Raw genomic sequence first — 22020 nt, 5'->3', positions numbered from 1 at the left:
TCTCAGCTGAACAGTGGAACAGGTGTAGATTCATTATTTTGGTACTTGTAAAAGCAGTATTTAAAACACATAAATATTTATAGCTTTTTAAATGTACTAATGAATCTTAAGACAAAAGCATCAAAATCACTAGAGGGGCATCATGACCAAACGTGAAATTCCACATGTTGCAGGCGCACATGGATGACTTCATCCAGTGTTCCTGCATCATCTCAGACTCCTGCCAGATTTTGGGAGGACAGAGTACACGGTCCCACAATCCTAAACAACAGAAGATCCATGGTCCAGAATGGCAACCACTACAAAACCACTGCAAAAAGAGAGGCTTTAAAACAGCAGTGCTAGGGAAAGAGTGCCCAAGAATTACAGACTGGGAATGCTCTAAACCCCATCTGAAATTGCCTTGGGAATGCACATCATGATTAGTAATTTGAAAAGACAGTGAGTGAATATTCAACAAGAAAATCCAGCCTTCCCTAGGATCGGAAAAAATTGTTCAACATGTCCAGAGATGTTACAGGGCAACGGGGGTATTTTGCCCACGGAGGGAACGTTGGCAGTCTCAGTGCTACACAGACAGACTGAAAGAGAGCTGAAACCTTCTGCTCCATCTAGCTGTGAAGGACACAGACCATGGGCTTTGCAGGAGCAGAAAGGAAAGCAAGGCCGCCTGCTGCAGACCCATCCATTTCTGCACCACGCTGCAAGGTGTGAGTCCTGTATGGAAGGGGCCGTGAGGCCACAGGACAGGCTAAACACCGTGGGCTGAGATTGAGGGCTGCTCTCGTGTCACAAGCCACCATCCATGCCCACAGGTCTCCTGTGGACAGAGATGGTGGCTTGTGCCTGCCAAGGAATGGCAGCAGTAGAAAGGCATCTTTATTTTTCAGAAAAGTCCATTGGGTAAGGGATTCAGACTGAACTCTACGAAACAATCTGTGAATAGAGACTGCGGGACTTTCTCCGTAGCTAATTTAGTTTGGGGATTTCAGTCTTTGTTATTGATGAAATGGCTCCTCACTCATTTATCTGGTTTCCTTGATCCTCTTGTTTGTTTTTGCCTCCTTCAATTAATTTATGATAATGAAGTGTTTACTTGTTGTTCTTGAATTCCCTGTTGTTATGTAAGCAATAGCTCCCCGAGGCTTTGATTCCCCTTCCGCAGCCCGATACGAGGTTGAAACAACCCCAAGCCAAGTCTGCGGTGGGCCCCCGAGCTCCTTGAAGAGGTAGGAATAAGTTCCCTGCTCTTGGAACCACGAACACCACTTTACAAAATCAGATGCAAGTTTTATCTTTAGTCTCAGTTTCAGTGCATTTCAATTCTATAATGAAACAGCAGTTTATTAATAACAAATCTCAAAAGTCCATTTTGTACCCTCTTAGCAATTGCATATAGGCTGCTGCCTCTTTCAGGCCCTTCCCTTCTCTACTTTCAGTAGGTTTTCTGGTTTCTTTCCTGCATCCTACATGTACCTCAGAGAGCTTTCAATGCCCAGCTCTGCGTCCTTAATCCTTCTTGTATAACTGAGAGATTTGCCAAGGAGGCAACTCCTGGCTAGATAGGGATGAAGTCAAATCCATGGAAGCTTATTTAAAAATATATTGAATTCATACTACATAATGAGATCAAAAGCAAGATTATTTTTCAGTATCAAAAGTGCCTTGTTACCTTTATCACCAAGCTCTCTAAAAAAGGTCGGTCCAGGTTTAGCTTTTGTAACGTTTGCCAGTGCAGCATCTACCTCCTTTAAAGACACAAACAAGAAAATATAAAATCAGTTTCGAAAGAGGAGGTCATTTGGTTGAGTAGCAGAAAGAATGTGAATTCTTTTGAAGAAGGAAAAGAACATTTTGCTTACCTTTTTTGTCAGTTTCTTGGCTGAAGCTTTACCTATAATAAAAAAAAATCATCATTATTCAATAACAAACTCTGACTTTAGACTTTGATCAAGTTCTGTGGCATTTCTTCAGATTTTTATGGGAAAACACTAAGTAATATGAAACAGAATATTTTGCAGTGGGCAGTTTGTTTCTAATTCCCACAACGACCAAGAAAGGACAACATTTTAAAATAATATGAGCGGTCTGTTCAAATGTTCTTGCAACCTAGGCGAAACCATGAACTACTCAGGTGTCTACGACTAACCTGCTAGTGTGATTTTGAATACTGTGGACTACAAATGTACTATATATTCCAAAATCAGGTTATGCATTAAGAAAAATAACTGTATTATTTACAAAGGGATTTGTATGCACACCTAATAAACCTCCAAACACAGGTTGAGTATGCAAAAGCTAAAAAGATACCAAAAAAAGCAAAGGAAAAATTTTATATTTCTATTTAGTAGAAGTAAACTGAACACCTCTTCCTCCTGCAACAGCATCAGATGAAACCATACAGATTCACAGGTGTTCATCAGTAGGCTCAAGTCTACACTCAAACCGGGCAGTTGCTGGCGGTAGTGTAAGCTCATACTCCTGTGCAAGTCACCTGTCTGAGGAGCTGTGACCTCTTTTACCTGTGGACCGGTTCAGCTGGTGAGATGGGACAGCAGCAACTCTGCAGTCACACTGTGGAGGGAACCATGTTCCACTTCGCAGTCTACCGCCTCATCACACAGGTCTGTCTCTGGATCATTTCTCCTCACACAGTTCCCAACCCTGTGTGCTTCACTCTAACCATTCGCAGCCCATTCCTACCTTTCTTCATCACCAGTTCCTCTGGATTCAAGCTAGCCATTACCTCCTATTTATTCATGCTGTACAAGCACAGGCAAAGCTGCTTGCATTCGCCATGGGGACTGATGCCACTGGGCGCTGAAGCCTGCTTTGCTCCGTGCTCAGACTCTGCTGCTTCACGGGCCTCCTGCACCTGAAGGGTCACCAACCCAGAGCTGCTGTTTGGGAGAGGACATACTGATGCAGCCTGGTGGGCGGCTGTTAACAAACTGCCACCAAGCACTTTCACAGGTCCGTATCTTGGCCAAACGGAGATGCGTTCTCAGTAATATAACAACTTTCCATAACGGTGGCAAAAGACATGCCCACAATTAGAGGGGCTCCCCTTGCAACTTCTAGCTTCAAACCAGGGAAGTGGCTGGAACATCTCAACTAGCTGTAGTTCGTTTTTCAGCATGGGCAAATTAGTGCGCTGGTCTCTATTCTCCGAACTGGCGGTAATATTTTTGCTGATATATTCCTCTCCCCACCCCCCAATCCCAAATCAGCCTAAGGCAGACACCTGGCACAGAACATTTCAACCCAAATGTTTAGGTTTGACAAAAGTTATAGGCAACTAAAATTAGGGTTTTATAACTAGAGTGTTGAGTGACCTAACAACAGGTGTTGCCAGCACCACCTGTTACTTTACTATTCATGAGTACATTTTTGTGCAATGTGTGTACATATATTTACACACACACACATACACACACACATACACACACAGTCACATAGATATGTGTCTTTCAAATGAAGTAAAAAATGCACAGTTTTGCCTCATTTGAGCTAAAAGAAGTCAGACTAGTAACAGTCTGGGAGAGCAAGTAAAAAAACCCACCTCACTGTGTTCAGCAAGGCAGAGTCCAAAACTGGGGGATGCAACACCACAACTTCATCCTGCTCGCTCTTGCGGAGCATTCCTAACGAACGGGTATGCAGAAAACTATGCGATTTAGACCTCAGCTTAACATCTGCTTGGAAATGTCACCTCCTCTGCACAGCGCATTTCAACCTGGAATTAAATCACACTGCAGCAGCTCTTTCAGTTTGGGGAGACCCACATGGCAGGAAGCCTGATCAGATGGAGTGAGTCAGGCTGTAGGTCTTCTTCCGTCCATCCGTGTCTGACTGACCCGCAGGGGACTGGCAGAGTGTGTACGAGCTCCCAAAGATGGGTGCTGCTTTTCAGGGAAAAACAGAATTTGGAAGAAAAAAGGGAAAGCCACCATCCAATGACTTCCAGTGTAAATGCCCTCTGCAATTGTTGCCTGCTTTGAAGCCAGCCATGCACCTGTATTTGATTAACAGCAGCTCCACTCATTTCAATCTCTCGGTGGCCATACGAGCACCACATCTAGGAAGGCCACAGCTATTTCAGCAGTGTGTCGGGCAGGAGCCCTTTGCCGGCTTCCAGGAGGATGAGGAAGGAGGTAAGCAGTGGCCTGCAAGCTAGAACAGCAAAGGCACGAATAACTGACGCAAGGTAAGGAGAAAGCTCTGGGAGCGACCATGCAGATACTAGCTGGCCAAGCCTGTGACGGTCTACAGCGGGTAAGTCTGTGTTTCTCTTCTCTGTGCTATATGCAGCACAGTAGCTCTGAAACACTTCAGCTAATCAGTTCTAGGGAATGCATTCTCGATGCGAATAATCTTACTTTGATAAAAATAAGGAAGGGGAAAATAAAGATGTTGCAGACAGGCGGAGCCTCTTTTTGCCAGCTAGCAGAGTCACCAGCTTCAAGCACCTCTGCAGTTGTCTAGAGCTTGTGCAAGTGGCTGCTGGCGGCCACGAATGCCTCCACCGTGCTCAGCTGTGGCCATCCTCTGGCGGAGGTTTAAGATGCGGACATGCTGAATGACCTGTTTCAGAGATTAAGAAATAGTAGTAGCAATGATACAGAGAGCTAGGTGCACATACTACCCTTGACTCCAATGAAAGGATGGGGAATCATGGCAGGAGTGAATGGAATAAGGGAGGAGAGGAAGCATTTGCTGGGCAGCAGCAGGAAGAAGAGAACAGTCCTGAGCCCTGCAGTGGGCCAAGGACAGAGCAAGGCGGTGGAGCCAGCCCCTGCTACGGCTGGCAGAGAAAGGGGCAGATACTGCAGCGAAAGGGGAAAAAGGCAGGAGGAAAAGGGAAGGTTTGAGAGAGAAATGAATACTTTTTTCCTTTTTTTTTTTACTTTTGTAAGCAGAAATACAGCAGAGTAATAAATGTGGAGCCTGTTTCTGTTTAATGACTCTTCTAAAATGGGTTTAGAAATCAGAATTTCTTACAACTTAGTCAAATGAAAATGGCATACAGATCTCAGCAAGTCTGTACTGGTAGCCAGCAATGTTGTTTAAAAAAAAACCCTAAAACTTATATTTTGAGTATTAGTGTTATCTTTCATATTGCTATTTTTTTGTAAAGTATTAGACTACAACCTTACAGTAATTCTATAATTTAAACTGCATAATGAGTTTCCTCCAATAATTATTTTAATATTTGCTAAGAATGAAATTCAATTATACCCTATTGGTGCTGTCACCATATAAAAACATTGGTGAAGATTCAAATCTCAACTTTCACTTAGAAACATTAGCTGCTTTTATTGTAGCATTCGTAATATTCCTTGAATACTAATTCAGCTCTTACCGCTTATCCTTTCCGTTTATTCGCTTCCTCACAAGGAGATCCCTTTAGAACATCAACAAGGAAAGCTTTGTTGATGGTGCACACCAACATATCGAATGTGCCGTCCTCTGGGGAATAAGGTCTTTTAAGGCCTTGTCTGCCATAATTAGGAAAAGAAGGTTAACTCCTCTTCACAAGAAATGCACTGCAAAGGTATAAACAGGTTTCTTATCCAATTCAGACAGTGAAAAAGAGGCTCCTTCCTTGTTATCAATTAAATCTGGGTATAATTGGCGCTGTCATTCCTGATACATGACCACAAATATATCAAGATCTAAGTCTCTCTCTAAGGAACATAGCCAAGGATATAATTATTAGGAACTCTTTTATATAATAAGAAAAAGATCTGAAGGATTCACTTTTCTATAGTTTTATTCTCTTAACTTTCAGCTGATGTATTTTTAATAACACATAAATCAATGACATATCAGAAAACCTGTTCATAGTAGTAACAGTCTTACTTTGATACCATAAAAAGAAAGAATTTTTATTGTTCAGAACATGAAAGAAAGGGAAGAAAAACTTTTTTCTATGGATCTGTCCAGACAGATGGAAATTCTTGCTCAAAGTAAAATGAGTATTTTCAAGGGTCTGTACCTATTTTATAGATGCCATCATCCGATTTTCACTGTCCATAGTGGATCCACAAAGCAACAACCAGGTACAGACACATCTTTTGCAAACAAAAAAAAGCCACTTTAGCTTTTAAAGTTAAGCTACTTGAATAAATACCAAGCCTACTTACAAGCATACAAATTCTGTACTGTTAGCTGAGAAAGTTAGCTGACAGCCGTAATTAAGAAAACACTGGCAAGAGCAGCTACTTCAGCGTTAATTTGCCCACGGCAAACTTGGGCCTTTTGTCACATGTATTTCTTACAATAGAAGTGTTTCCATCATCTATCTGTTTTTTACACTAATATGTAGAATGAACCTGACATCAATGTTAGGATTAACATTAGGAAAGGGCTGAATTAAACAAGTACCCACTTGCGCTCAGCAACACCCATTTACACCCATACGGCTCGGGAAAGGCTTAGATCTGACAAAAGACACTTAGAGCCAAAGAATGAACAAAAGCACTAAGATCAGCCATTATAACAACAGGAATCAAACACCAACACTAAAGTAGAGAAATTACTCCCTACGATAATGCAGAATTTTACACATCTGAAAAATTGCTCTAATTTTTTAATACGCAGGTTAAGTATTTTTAAAACAATCTTGCTCAATAGCCTTAACTTCAAATTAGAATAGTAACTAAATGGATATCTTCTACCAGGAAAACAACAGATGCCTGTCACTTTTACCAGTGAAGTCTCTGAGAAAGTTTTACCAGGATCTCTTTTTTAGCTCCATTTTAGATAGACACAGTAATAACCAAGTTAAAAAAAAAAAACAACCTGTCATCGCAGTTTTTTTTTTTTTTTTTTTAATTTTAGATAGCAACCACTACCACCTTTGCTGAAGCTTGCCAAGTTCAAAATCAGATTTGGGCCCTAAGAAATTATTACTTTTTCTCTGAAAAAAATAGAAAAAGAATAGCACCATGCATGTCACACTTCAGCCAAAGCTCTGAGGATGCAGAGCGATGAGGGACGAACCCTGTCGGTCGCGTGGGAGCTCGGCACAGCTCTAGCTGGCGGACTGCGAGGATCGGGGCCTTGCTAAAACAAAACATGCTGCAAGCAGCTCACGCGGTGGCCTTTGCAGCAGAGCCCCCACTGCAGGTTTCCTGTAATGGGAACGGGAATTTGTATTTCTCCCTTCCAGCCAGCAGCCAATTTCCACAAAACCTGAACTCTTGGAAAATTATACATCTGTACCCAAGCGGGTTGGGTTAGATAAGAATCATATATGTGGATTTCCTTGGAGAAATCTGGTTAAAATTTTTATTTAAATTAGTCTAAAGTATACACCTATCAAAATTCAGTAGCTTGTGCTCAATTTCCAGCTGCCTCAGATTTTTTTTGTATGATACTGGACAGGTAACTTAGCTGAGTGAGCTCTCCTCTGTTTATCCTGTTTATTTAGACTCCCAGCCTTTAAAGAAAAGATGGTCTCCTCTATGCCTTTTCAAAGTGCTTACTATAATCTAAATATCTAAATAATCTAAAGGGCAAAACTCAAGCCAATAATTAGTCCTTTAAAAAGCCTACTTTTGAAATATTGGAGACAGAGATAATCAAGGAGAGTCCAGAAAAAAGTTAAGGCTTTTTGAAGGCATGATAAAACAAGTGGTCAGATTCCTATAACTCCTGGCAAACCAGTATCTGAATAAATGAGAGCACTATTTAAAGGAATTAAGAATCCACTTGAGCTAGAAAGCTCTTACTAAACCAGTGCATTACTCCATTGAACTATAATTGATAAAAGTCATCTGCATCAGCCAAATTAGCGAACTGAAGCCCCTGAATTAAAGCCCAAGTATGCCCAGTGGAACGGGCAGCACTGTGTTAATAGAAGCTTCTGAAACGTTTTACAAAACAAGTTTTGCATCTTTCGGAAACAAGTGTCGCATCTGTCCCTCTTTATTCACAGCAACCAGGCCTCTGAGGAAATGAGAAACGCACAGCCCTGGGCTGAGGCCAGCACTGGCAAATCTCCATTTCAGAGGAGCAGTTGCATCAGCCCCAGTCAATACCGGCAGATTTCTTTGTGAGTAAGGCAGCCTGGGGTGAAAAGGGTGGGAAGCTGATGTAGGAAGAAAACTTCAAAGGATGACACAGTGTGTTAGGAAACTGAAACAGACTAAAAATTAAGATAAGCCAGTTTTCAGAAACTTTTGAAGAAACAGTGACATGCAGTCACCAACATTACCATGGATCCCAAAATAACCGATGGGATGAGGTTGCAAGCACGCCTCGTGGTCCTCATTACAGAGCACATGAGCATCTCGGTCCTCGCTGGACGCTCGCAGCTTGCGGGAAGGGCAGGGGAGAACAGGGGAGCAATTTTTCTTTAGGTATTATCCAGGGAACATGACTTGCTCCTAGGTCCATCTGTTCCAATAACCTACCCAAGACTCACTCAGGAAAAGCTGATGATATATTCAAACTCCCAAGCTTCCCAAAACATATGCACCATTGATCCTTGCAACCATTGCAATCCTTGCAATGATGCTGCATAGAAAAAGTTATTTTTTCCAAAACACCAGGGAGGCATAACAGCAATGAGAACCAAGCAGGCTAACTAGGACTGTGATACAACAGCTCTCGGCACAGAGCACGTGTGCACCGGCAGCTCTCAGCTACCAAAGGAGCACGAGATTGAGCTACGACTCCCTTTGCCACACGCGAGCAGCAGCGGAGGCAGGCAGAGGAGGCAGCTGCAGGTGAGCAGCTCCCGGATAGAGGAGGCTGCCAGCCCTCTGCGGCGGCTCGGAGTTCAGGACCGGAGGCAGCATCCAGAAGAAAAACGTGCCGTGTGAAACGCGAGTCCTCAAATTCCCAAGTGTCTCACGCTCAGTTCATCTGACTTCATTTAGATGTCTAAAAATTAGATGCCTAAATCTGAGTTAGTGATCTCTGTGGTGCTTTGCTGTAGCTATGGTGGTGTAAAGATGTATGTAGAAAACGGTTTATAATTAGCTTTGAAAGCTGCTGCTCCTATTTCAGACCTGAAGAAGGGCTTGTGCGCCCAAAAGCTTGTCTAATTTTTCCAGCTTACAGCAACTGGTCTAATAAATGATACTATCTCTGTCTACAAACCTCATCCTGACTAATGATCCCAGGCTCCCTTTATAGTCGAGGAAGAGAAATAGATACAACAAAAGAGCAGTTTATTCCATATTGAGATAGGTGTCTACTATAGGCCAGATACAGTCCCTTAGAGGTCCTGTTTCCCTCCAATAACTTTAAAGAGATCCTACAGTCACTAGCTCTGACCTGACATTCAGCTTTTACTAAGTTTGGGTAGATGAACCCTTCTCCAAGCAAACAGAAAGCTGAAATCATGACTGCTTTTTATGTTTGTTGTAGCTGTAATCTCCTATTAATTTTATGTTAGCAGTACTAAAGGCATGTTGACTTTTTTCCATTAAGAACTTAATCAGATGCTGAGGGGCAAAATGCACAAAGAGGCAGAGAAGGCTACTTGGAGCAAAAAGTTATTATAAAGAAAACAAAGACTACTTAGAAAGAGCTGAACCACGATACACGTTTAGGAGACCAGGAGGGTCAGGAATGATTCCTGTGAACTTAGGGAGAGTATGATGCAGCTCAGAGATTTAGGATGTCCTGAATATGCACAAAGCCATTTCCACAATCTTCCACAAAGAACAGGCAGGTGGACTCTCAACTCAAGAAAAAGTTCTAGTATTACACTTGAGAGAAAGTCATTCTCATCTAGCAAAGTGAACAGCACAAGCTAGACTGAGCCTTCAAGACTTCAAATTCATGAACTTTGATTCTACTCTGAAACAAGGAAGGGATGATTTCTGTAGCATAGCATTGCTATGCTTTACGTTGTGATCCCCTCCTACGGTTAACAAAGATTTTTGAAGTTTTTGTAGCACTACAGTGCAGGAACGCATGCTAGATTGAGATACTAACAACAAATGAGGACAATAAACTAATACAATAGCCTAGTAGCACTAGAGGTTTAATTCTGTTCCTCTCTACTAGACAACACTAGAAGTCATGATCCCTGACCGAGGGGCTCTATAATCTATTTTATGACTAGAGAAAATAAGTATAACAAGAATAGAAGGACAAGTAAAGTAGGATAAGAGCAACAACAATTAAATGACAGTTAAAAATCTAACTGCTTGCATGACTTGAGCTAATTGCTTCTTACCAGTAGGCAGAGATTAATTTGGATTCAGAAGCAAAGTGTGTGCACATCAATCCTCCCATAATCAAAATCAATGAAGAAAAGGTCAACACCTTAACAGCGCCACAAATTTATTCTTATCTCACTGTAGAGAGTATAAGACTTCATTTAAGTTTATGCAACTCAATATAAAGCCACAATCACCATTGTAGCAATTATCCCTATTGTATCTCAGTCAACCACTTCCTTCAAAAAGAATTCCTATATATGTTCTACATATATCTGAAGAATTTTACCTGCCATGACAGACTCATTTTTCTTATGCATCTTACAAGATGTAAAAAAACCTTAGTACAGTTACAGACTAAGTGTACCCAGAATAAAGACTGCTAATTATTACAAATTGGCTTCACACACTTGGAAACACAACTGAGGTGCCAGGCAAAGAATTTGCCCATTGCAAGGTAATTTATCACTAACAGAAGTTACCTAACTAATCCTGGAATAAGGAAAAAGAGGGGGTGTGTCAGGGAAGGGTAAGTGATTCAGCTGCAGTAGGGAATCAAACTCTCTATTATGGATAATAAAACCCCTTTTTACTAGACGGGACTTAATCTTTTTTTTTCCCTTCTTGCTTTGGTATTATTTATCCCCTCAGCAGGAACTGCGAATCATATCAAACAGTGCCAAACTATGTGAAGTAACTGTATGGTTTAATTATTGCACTTCGATACATAACAAATACTCCAGCATGCAGGAATTACAGATAACGAGGACAGAAGAGACCACTCCGATCACCTAGTTTGACCTCTTGCTCCCAACAGACTTTTGCTCATGGATTATCTCATCTGTTTATGTACACACAAATACATGTTCACACATTCAAAAGATAATGTTAATATTAAGCTGTAGTTTGGGGTTTGAAAGACAATGGTGACTTTAATTCAACTATGTTTAGGGAATAGCTTGCTTTTTTATTAAACTTACTCATCTAAGTTCAAACTTTAGAATGATGGTGATATTGCTTATTCCTAATAGAACAGTAAAAATAAAATGCTGAAATGCAATAATTTAAAATAATTTTGAAAAAAATTAGAAACATTTCAAGAAAAAAATTTGAAGTTATTCATGGGATCATCATGAAAAATGCAGTGCTCTTACCATAATTCTGTTCAGATGTAGGGCATATATAGTCTAAGCAGTAAATAGCTGACATATTAGTGTATCAAGCCAATTTAAATTACTGCATTGGGTAAGTAACTAGGAACACTGACATGTCACATAAATTGAACGAGTTCTCAAGAGTCCTGTAAATATAAAAAGCTATTTAGATCCAGTTTATATAGTAGCCCACTTTTTTTCTTCCATTTCACCCTATCACATATCAAAATTATTTACACCATCACTAATGGTTTCTTTTCTGTTAAAACAGTATTTTTCTTTTAAAGGTTAATTTGCTTCCACTACAGCAACATGCAGTGAAAGTTCTCAGAAATATTGGAAAAAAATGTTCCAGGAGGTGACACTTGACTGGAAAAGGACAATGGAATTTTGCTAGAAGTACCAGTTTGGGAAACTTCCACTCATTATATCCCAATAATCCTTAGTCAGACCTTGGGCGGGGGGAGATGGCTGATGTCCATCTGCACAGCAACTGTGAAATCTGCAAAGCTCATCAGCAGGTTGCCCAATCTCTCTTGCTCTATTATTCTAATGATGCTGGTTATCTTTGTACCTATGTCCAAAGGCATATCCTTCACCCTTCACGGACTAAAGGCATCCCTCCCAACATCGCATTGCTCTTATCTGATTAGCAGTGATAACTCCTCCAGGGAATCTAGCAGAAACATCACCTTTTTAGCAACTGCTGAAGGCGGTCTCAGGACATTCAGGAAATTTTATGGAAAATCCCATGAACTGGAGCTCGCCTGTGGTTAAAGGGAAATTGTTCACCCATTTCTCAGACAAAATGCATGAGCGCACTGGCTGACATTTGTTTCCAGAGGGCTATGAATACAAAACATCTCTCTAATTACCTCTCACACAGTTGCCTTATCCTCTTTGCAGAAGGAAGATGTCAGATTAGGTGTTTCTGTAACCTATGCTACCGCTCAATAAAAACACTAGCAGGTAGGTTTCATATACAGGTTTAGGATATTCCCCCGTGCTCCAACGAAAGGCAACGGCATTCTGCACAATGCAGCTGAAGACTGTATCCTGGCTTCACATCTCACTGACAGCCACTGAGGAGGACCAAAGCTCTTTTACCCTAATTCCCAATAGCTACTGACATGAGAAAGCAAGATATTGGATTTAACAGTGAATTTGGGCATTTTATTGAAATTAAAAGAATTCTATGTTTGTAATTTTGTTAATGAGAGATATCTGTTTAAGATCAGGCCTGGGACAGTTTGTCTTGCTGCCCAGAGCATGGTAAACTACAAAAAAGGTCAGAATCTCATTATGTTTATCTTCCAGGACATATGCCTCTTTCATGAACATGCATTTTACAGTGACTGTATGTCTGAGGATAATGCTATTGAGTTTATGGAATAGTTAATTTGTCAATAATAGCTAAAACAAATTCTGCTTAATAATTAAAGGATTAACTGAACACCCACTAGATGGTGTTCAGCTACTGCACAGGGTGAGCTTGGCTAGCTCTAGGTCTACCTCCTAGTCACCTCTGCTTTGCAGTAGATTGCAAATTTCTGGAAGAAAGTACAAATACATTTGAATAACAGGACAAAAAGGGATGAAATCATCCTCTTTGCTAGAAATTTGGGAAGGATCTGGTAAATTATCACCCTTGTTGAATGTGGGTTAGTGGAACTTCTAAAATGTAAGCTAGATCAAAAGAAAAAAAAAGCGAGATGGTTTTGCACCCAGTTGCTAATATTCTATGACTTTCCTCAAGAAGCTTGTATTTTTGTAATTGGTGATATCATCCATCTACTCTTCATCGTCCCAAACTCTCCTGACATCATCCACTGAAAGAAAACAGTGAATAAACACAGACCAAAGAAACATTTCCCTTTTGCAATTCCTTTAATTAAAAGGATGAACTGAATTACCGGATGTCTATTCTAGCAGGACCTAATAGATCACTTTCTTTTTCAAGCAGAATCAGAACAATTGCAGCTACTGTCCATTAATGACTGGTGAATAGATATTAAAAAAAATAGAAGAAAAAAGTGCTACTTCAAGGGAAGAGACTTTTGGCATACATACAATATCGTAGCACTGAAGTTCAGATAGTCTGCAGAACTGCAGAGGTTAGAAGGATGAATAGCGCCAGAGGCAACTGCTATTCAGAGCAGAATAAAGCAGATTCTGTCAGGTCAGGATATCCAGAAGGAACCTTTCCCCTTTACAAGACTCCAAAGTGCATGAAAATTTTAGCAAGGCCAGTTTAACGTCGATGACTGCAGTGATGATGTTACTTTCCCTGATTTTCGCTGTAAGAAGATAAGGGCATTGTGGTTAGCATGTTTGGGAACCTTCCTACACAGCAATCTGCCTACTGCATTGGGCTTTTACTGATCTTGCGCAGCCCCTATTTTATCATGTCCATGACTTCCTAGGTTGAGGCATTATTGCAATCTCTAGCTTTTCTTCCTTCTCGTGCTTAATCAGAGATTCTTATTAGCGGTTGACTTGCTTTCCTTCAGTTGATGGTCCAACGTCATTCTCACTTTTACCTTTAAATTAGCCAGGAGCTTCTTTCTACTTCTAAGATTAGCTCATTCTGTTCTTAGCACATAGAAGCTCTCAGCAAACCAGAAACAGCCCCTGCTGAGTCTGACTTGTTTATACATCATCATTAACATCTGTCACCTAGCAATTAACAGATGTTTGGGAATTTTTCCTACAGCAGGGTTTCCAAGAGTATGTAAGTGATAAGAGGCGGCTCCTGTTTTTTTCAGCTAAGCAAGAAAGGTTTATCCTATTTTTACCACATGGGAAGACTACTGGAGAGATCTAGTTTTGGCTAGTTTCTCAGAGTACCAGAATGAACATAGTTACATAAAACTTCAAAAAAAAAAAAAAAAAAAACTTGCAAAACTTGCTAACATTATCCTTATTTAGAAGATTACGTGGCAATGGAAAGGATCATGAAAAGTTTGAGAGATCCCCTAAAAAAGATCAAAGAGAACTAAAGTAATGAGAAATCATAGAAAAGCTTAAAAAGAGGTGTTAATCATGCTTTACCATAGCAGGCAAATCAGTTTGGTTCATTTGCAACTTAGAAAAAAAAAAAACAGTGTTGCTAACAGTAAGTTTAATAATAAATTCCTGACAAGATGTTCATCAACATTCCCTATTACTAGAAAAGATGAAAGTCTCCTGCACCGACTAGAACACCTCCTCTGCGCTAACGGGAAACTTCTGAGACTGAGTAACAGATGCAAAGATAAGCCTTCTCTTGACCGTGTGGCTTAAAACTCCTCACATTTTAAAGAAAAAAAAATAGCAAAAGGAAAAAAAATCCAGAGATCAAGATCATCAATAAAGTCTTTAAAAATGAATCATTTCTTTCCTAGAATTGTCTTATCGGCCCAGAAAAAAAAAAAGACTTCTCTGAATTTAAATAATCTGATGAAGCAAACGTTAAAAAGACAACTAAAAAAAATTACCTTGCCTTTGATTTTATATTCAGATTTTCTAGAGAATTCTGATCCTATTAAGCACCCGCGGAAACACTGTACTAAGTTTGTCAAAATAGAAATAGAACAGAAATATTTCTTTACTAAAGGATAATGGAGGAGGCAAATCTAAAAGCATAACCTTACACAAAATTCCCAATAACATCATTTCATTTCATCTGGAATAGTCTTCAGCATAATGCGCTTCTGTGTCCACTGCATCTAATTTTATATGCATGTTTCCTTCCTACCATACTCATCTTCTGCGACAAAAATAATTGCTCCTCCAGGAGCAACCTTGCACAAAACACAAAAAGAACAAATCTTCCTCTGCAAAGGGGAACGTTACCCGGGGGGCATCCAGCCCTTGATCGTATATAACCTTCTAAAAGAATATTCTTTGTCTGATCTGTTTTTTGTGTCTTAACAATTCCATGACTTCATTAAAACTTTCTTTGTCTACAAACGCAGAAGATAATTTACTCTATTGTACTGCCCTCAGCCTCGAGAACATATGGGACTACAAATGAGGAGCAAAACACTGATAATCCTGAAAGCTATACCCTGTATGAATTGATTGCGAGTGAAGCACAGGCTAAACGAGTTTAACTGTTTTGCTCTCCTAAGCACTACTTTGTCCCACTTTCCTCCTTGACTGAAGCTGCAATTTGACAATTCAGATGTTTCAGCAACTTAAGAAGATCCTGACATCTATCCTTGTTTCATCCCTTAGGTCCGGTGATTGCTCGTGGCTTGTGCTGTAAGTCAGACCTGGGAATGAAGGAGGCTTTCTGCAAAGAAATCAAATTAAAAAAGAATGTAATAAAGCTACCTACATGAAGCAGAGCAAAGAAGGGCCTCCTCCAGGCAGAGGACACAAATTTGGGTTTGTTTAACCTCACAAGACCAGGGCTGAGGGCTAATATGATTATCTATAATGCATCATGGGGTTAAGATTCAAAAAGAAATAAAAGAACTATTTCAGGTAATGGGTAATGTTGGCAAAAGAGCAAGTAGGTATAAGCAGAGAGTGATTAATTTTAAGTTGGATATTAGATGGGACTATTAAAGTGTCAGAAGAAATGCTGTGTCACTGTTTTCCAATATAAACAGTGGTGACAACTGATTTTAAATTGAGCATGAATAATTTATAAGAGATCTGTATTTTAAGTTTTTAAACACCTAAAATGGGAGCTGACTTTTAGAATATGTAAGATAAATTTTGATATATTTTAGCCATAGAATACTTAAAAGAAGTGATAAACCATGCAAGTATCACCCTACTATAGAATACAACTTCTTAAAAACATATTACAAGATGTTACATGTTAACTTAAGTGAGCTGTGATAATATATACAAGTGCTCTTGTAATGCTGTGATTAAGCAGACCTCCTTTCTCCTCCATGTAGCAGTAGTGGACATAAAGGATAGGGACTGTTTTCCTGAAATAAGCATCTGCTTTCACTCCAGAGGCAAGAGAGAATAAAAATGTCAATCAAATTTTAAGAAGACTTTTTACAATTCTCAAAATGGATGCAAATCAAAAGCAAACAATATAAACCTCTTTCTTTTAGTGAAAAAAAAGGCAGTTTTACATTGCCCACTGTTCTTCCAAATTGAGCACACTGGTTAAATACAGTTTCCTAGACTTCATAGCAAAGCCCCTCTTTTTTTCCCATGAAGTCTGTCTTTACCATCATACACATTGCAGAAAATGTTGCTCTCTTACACTAAATCTGAAGTGAGAATAAAGCTAGAGAAGCAGATGAAACATTCAAACGTTAGGTTTTATACTTTCTCCTAAGAGAAAACCACCAAAAAATCCAAAGAGAAGAATCAATTGCTGTGACAGGGCACAGATGACTGCTCAGAAGTTGTCAAACACAGTAAATAAATGCAGTCCTAATGGAAAAGCAGATGCCCATTCACATGAGACAAAATGACTAATTTTAGTATTGTCTATTATAAGAATCTGCTGTGTCAGGCTCACAACTGTTTGGATTCAGCCCACAGTAGAGAACAAACACCCTTCACTCTTCCCCAGGAAAAGCATTTGGAGAAGAACAGAAAAAGACAAAAAAATCTATTTTCTAAAACTGACAGTTTCTCCAGTGGGATATGTGACTTACTAAAAGCTTGCCAATACCAACAAGCAGCGGGACTCCGTCGTTCCAGTCGTTCCAGCAGCATCAGAGATATCAGAGCAAAGGACATGAATTCAAGGCACGAAAGGAAGGCTAGCACTTGGAAAAAATGAGCTGTATCATACTGATGACTTCAAACATCAGCTCTTCCAGAAGACTACTGAAATAGCTTGAACAAAGTCAAGCGGCAGCTGACTTGGCTATGCTCTACATTCACGTTCCATACAAGGAGCCAACATATTTTTTTCTTTTTATTAAACCAGCTAGGATTGCTGCTCTTGGTGCACGAAGAGGTCACAAGTCTAGCATTTTCCATATACCAAATTCAGTCAGAAAAACCAAGAACTGTCAATTAGGATGTATGTGGACCTAGTAAAGCTTCTGAACGACCCTTCAGCTAATAAAAAGCTAGGCAGGATGTGTTGGAAGGAGTGACATCCTTCCTTAGGTACAGCTGAAAAATCCTTAGGCTTTCAGGTACACACAAGCCTTTTTCAGGTCTGAGAGGAGAGGTATTTAACCGGAGGCCCAGCTGGCGGCACGCTCGGGTGCTCTCCAGCATTATGGACGGCAGCACGAGGACCACAGCGCTCTGACAGACTGGATAAAGGTGGAGGATGGATTAGATTGCTGTGAAATGATTCTAGGATGTATTCTCACTTGCAATAACTAAGCCCATAAGCCTGACACAGGGCACTGTCATGTACCCAGGCTGCTCTAACAAGAGAAACTATTTTTTTTTTTTTTTTAATGTATGGAAAAAAAATTGAGCTCGTATTTGCTTTTGTTTCACAGTAGATGAGACAGGTTACTGACTGCACTCTGTCCAATAACCACTGCAGGTGCCTAAGAAGCAGGGAGCAAAAATGAGAGCATAATGCAGGTAGTTTATTCTAGGAAATCAATGTCAATATTGTCAGACTGGGGGACAGCAGAACTTCTTAAAGGTCTCTCTGGAGATGCTAGCAATTTACTCGGCAAGCAAGGACAGCCCAATATCATCTACCAAAGCAGACTGCATACCTTGGCTGCTATTGCCTATAAAGAAATTGATAGTTCATGGGTCTGCCTTAGATATTTTTAAAAAATCATAATGTAACATTTCTTACTAGGACATGCAGGGGAAAAAAAATTAGTCTGTATCAAAATTACCCCAAAATTGATCAATCACTTTGACCATTATAAAAATTAATTTTTGGCCTAAGGACAAGCACAGAAATGTTCAGCCCTGAAAGAGTTGCAAACAATTGAAAATGAGTGGTTAGAATGTAACATGCACTTCTGGCACCTGGCATCATCCACCCAGGGGTCCACCAGATCACCACCATTTCTAAATATTGTAATACAACCAAAGATATTTTGAAAACAGATTGTACTTAACTTCTTAGGTACAAAACAATACTTTTGTTAAGGAGGTATGTTGCAAGAAATTAAAATACATTTAAGAGTGATAAAAATTCATTGAGTCTGATTTTCACGCTACATGTGTTAAGACTTAATTGTCAGCTAAGCAGGATGTTTCAGGACTGATGAAGTTCCACTGCATTTATTTTAAAAATAATACCGTAGTGATCTGTCAAGAAGTATTCAGAACCTATAGCAGAAAAAATCCCAGAGATATTTTCTCTGGTATGTCAACATTATGTTATAAATATCAGCTAAATAGTGTGAGGTGTTTTACAAAAATAAAAAAAAATCATTACAAATAGGAAAAATATTCAGAGACCAGGAATGATTGCAAGAATTCTTGAAATTTGCTCATATATATAAAGAAAGAAAAGTGACTTCTCCATTAAGTATTTTAAATATCACAGGAGCATGTCTCAAAACTGGAATAGTTAACTAAAGCAGAAACTGTTGCAAGACTTCTGAAATTCTAAGGCAGCCCATGTTTATACAACAAGCAGACTCCTGTTATTAATAACCAGATCTTTCCATTACTTCTATTACAAGTATTCTGTATGCGCACAATATATTTTCATTCGTTTCAAGGAACCTGTTTTCCATTCAGATGCCATTAAATAACCAATAACTTTCACACTTTAAATAACTAAATCCTTCAAGATGTGTGTTGAGACCGCTTGCCTCTTGCTTACAACTGTGCTGGTCTGACCAGTTTTATTATTGATACTATTTTTGTGCTGTTTTAAAAAACTGCTTTACTTGAGAAATCGCAACATATCTTCATTAAAATTGTTTTTCAAAAAACTAAATAGTTAACAATGTATTTCCATATCATAACACCTTGCCAAGCTTTTTAGCTAATCAGTAAGCATTGCACTTAGCAGAGATAAGAACAGTGATTCTGCATCATTCTTGAACAAAAGTCAGCAAACACCACAAAAGGAAAAACAAGAATTAAGCAAAACAAAACTATTACAACCTTACTGTTGTTTCATGCAGACATACCTACAAAAATACAAATCTGATTAACACAATCTCAGTGGAGTTTTAAGGACCAAAAATATATTTTCCCATTTAACCTTACAAATGATGTATCACAGGTAATCTTTAGCGCTGTCTTGTAACATGGTTCAAGACACAGACCTGGAACATGGAAATAGAGGCACCTACCCCCTGTGCGGTGACATGCTATAACCTGTGACTTCCTATGTGCTTTTGCCCCATACTTCTCTTTCCTATGAACACCCTGTCAAACTCTTCCTCCTGCTCCCCGGCAGCGCACGGTGAGGCGTACGCTGCTGCAGCTCCAGGCATGCGCTGCCAGAAGGTAGCTCACACCCTAGCACCTCTTCCCTTCATCAGAGCATCTCTTGTCTCTATTTCTGGGTCCCTGAGTCTAACAATTTTTTTCTGAGAAACAAGGACAAACAAGTCAATGCAATTGCCAGCCGCTAATACTGCAAAAGAGAAGCTTGGCCAGTGGAGCGGATTTGATTGCTTGGGGAGGGGGGAAAGAAAGAAAGAAAGAAAGAAAGAAGAAAACCCCTCTATTTCCCCTCGAGTACCCTAACTCAGATTCCATTGTTTCAATTTTACAACAATGTCCAGACATAAATACACATTACCAAGATCATACGAATTTCTGTGGTATTTCTACTGTTTCTAAATAAAGACTCATTTCCCTTCAAACTAATTTTTAGATAAGCTAGCCAATTCACTAGTGATCAGTCTTGCATCAGACATACCCTATGTAACTCGGGTATCAGTGTTAATGTACTCTTGGTGAGGAGCAAAGAAAAAAGAAGAAAGCTTATCTACTTACCAATAATTGGTTGAGGTCTAAAATTTTATCCAAAACATCAATTTTAATGTTGTGTTGGGACACTTTAAGAGAAAATAAAATACTAAATATATCTAATATGTTGTTTTAATTAGTTCCACAGGGTTGTGGCGAGACTTCCCAGTGCTGGCTGGGTGTTGAAGGACGGCTGAACAGGTACATCACAGCATGGGCTGGTTACTAATGTGCAGAATTAACAGCAATCTGGGTATCTTTGCTTATGTATGCAGATATCTCAACAGTAACAGTACTTTCTCCTTCCCTCAAAGGCTCACTTAAAGAAATGAGTGAACAATGACAACTTGCAAGCTTTGGCTAGAAATGGCTGATTTTGTTTCATTTTTCTAAAACTGAGAAGAGATTCATACAATGCCCATAAACCATTATGCTGCTTCTTCCCCGTTGCTTTGCCTTACCGCCACAGCTCAGCACTGGGCAAGGGCTCATGTCTGTCTCACACATCCCACTCGGCACAGCTCTCTATCACGTTTAGAGATTTTGAGCGATAATAAAATAACAGTACTAAAAATTACTAAATACAGAGATAGAGAGAAAATGACCTCTTCTTAAAACATGAGAAACTCAGGAGGATTGAATTCAGCTCTCAGCTGTGCCAATGGCTCCCTGTAGGACATTTCAGTCCATGCTTCCCATATGTAACTTCGTAATTCATGCAAGCTTAAGTCTTCGTCTTCAACTCTGAACCCTAAGTTTTAGATTTGAATCTCATGCATGATTTACATCAGTTTAATTAGTTATCACCGATGAAATTCAGATCAAAATTAAGACACACGCAAGTACGGGCATCTGAACTCCCTCCATAATCTGAAATTAAATATATGGAAACAAAGAATGAATCATCTTATTCTAAAGTACTCATCTACTGCCTGATCAGGTAAATTGCTCTCCAGACCCCTCTGACTGCACAGACTAGATTTCCACTAAGTACAATGGAGAATTCAATTTTCCAGCAAGTACAGTCTGCATTATATTCTTCCCGCAGATTCATCTTCGTGAACAGGCGCTGACACTCAGGCAACTCGCAGGAACACATCATATCAAACTTGCAAACACAGCATAACCTTATGTCAACCAAGTTTTCACAGCAAACTCAACCAAGTCAATCAACTTATACAGCAAACTCAAAACACATTAATATTCATTGAAACATACTGTGCTGGGACTCTACTGTAGACACACCACCTCTGGCATACTGGTGTTGTAGAACATAAGAAAATCTATTTTAACTTTTGAAAAAGACTGTAGATAAATGAGTGGTTCAACAGGTGAAGATGCTATGATACTTTAAATCTGCATTAGATATCAAATACTTTAAATCTGCATTAGATATCAAATATTATCAGATAAGCTAATTTAGACATCTCTGCCTTCTACTACAGAAAGCATGTGGCAGGGGAAGGAACTTCTGGAATAGAACAGTCTTCTCCAGAAAAATGAACATAAATACAGTCCAGACTTAACGAACTGCAGCATCTTCATTTTATGAAACATTTTTATATCTGTAGTCCTTTTCACAATTTAAAATAGACTTCCTTATATCTTTTACAACAACAGCACACCAGAGATGGCCCTAACACAATACACGTTGTATAATCTAGAATATAAGCTTAAGTATATGTAACTTTAAAACACAAGTTTTACAGGAAGCTGGAAAGACCTTTTAAAAATACTCCTGCAATTCAATGAAAATTCAGTGCAAGTCAGCTGAGCCTTACCCTTCTCATACCTGTTACCTTAACAATATGTTAGAATTTTCTGATGCAATATGGCAAGTTCCTACTATTCTTACT

At 39.5% G+C, this 22020-nt stretch overlaps 1 protein-coding gene across 2 annotated transcripts in view; it reads right to left on the bottom strand.

The window, feature by feature from the left end:
• Nucleotides 1-22020, bottom strand: part of MICU2 (mitochondrial calcium uptake 2) — a 162392-nt gene that overhangs the window by 40845 nt on the left and 99527 nt on the right. For both annotated transcript variants that reach the window (XM_064505015.1, XM_064505016.1), the window contains 2 exons: nucleotides 1863-1894; nucleotides 1673-1748 (listed from right to left, as the gene is read on the bottom strand). In XM_064505015.1, the coding sequence (XP_064361085.1) occupies nucleotides 1673-1748; nucleotides 1863-1894 (108 nt within the window). The remainder of the gene's footprint in view (nucleotides 1-1672; nucleotides 1749-1862; nucleotides 1895-22020) is intronic.

Source organism: Dromaius novaehollandiae, chromosome 1 (assembly GCF_036370855.1).
Source record: "Dromaius novaehollandiae isolate bDroNov1 chromosome 1, bDroNov1.hap1, whole genome shotgun sequence".
Taxonomy (NCBI): domain Eukaryota; kingdom Metazoa; phylum Chordata; class Aves; order Casuariiformes; family Dromaiidae; genus Dromaius; species Dromaius novaehollandiae.
This window is presented reverse-complemented; position numbering and strand designations above follow the sequence as displayed.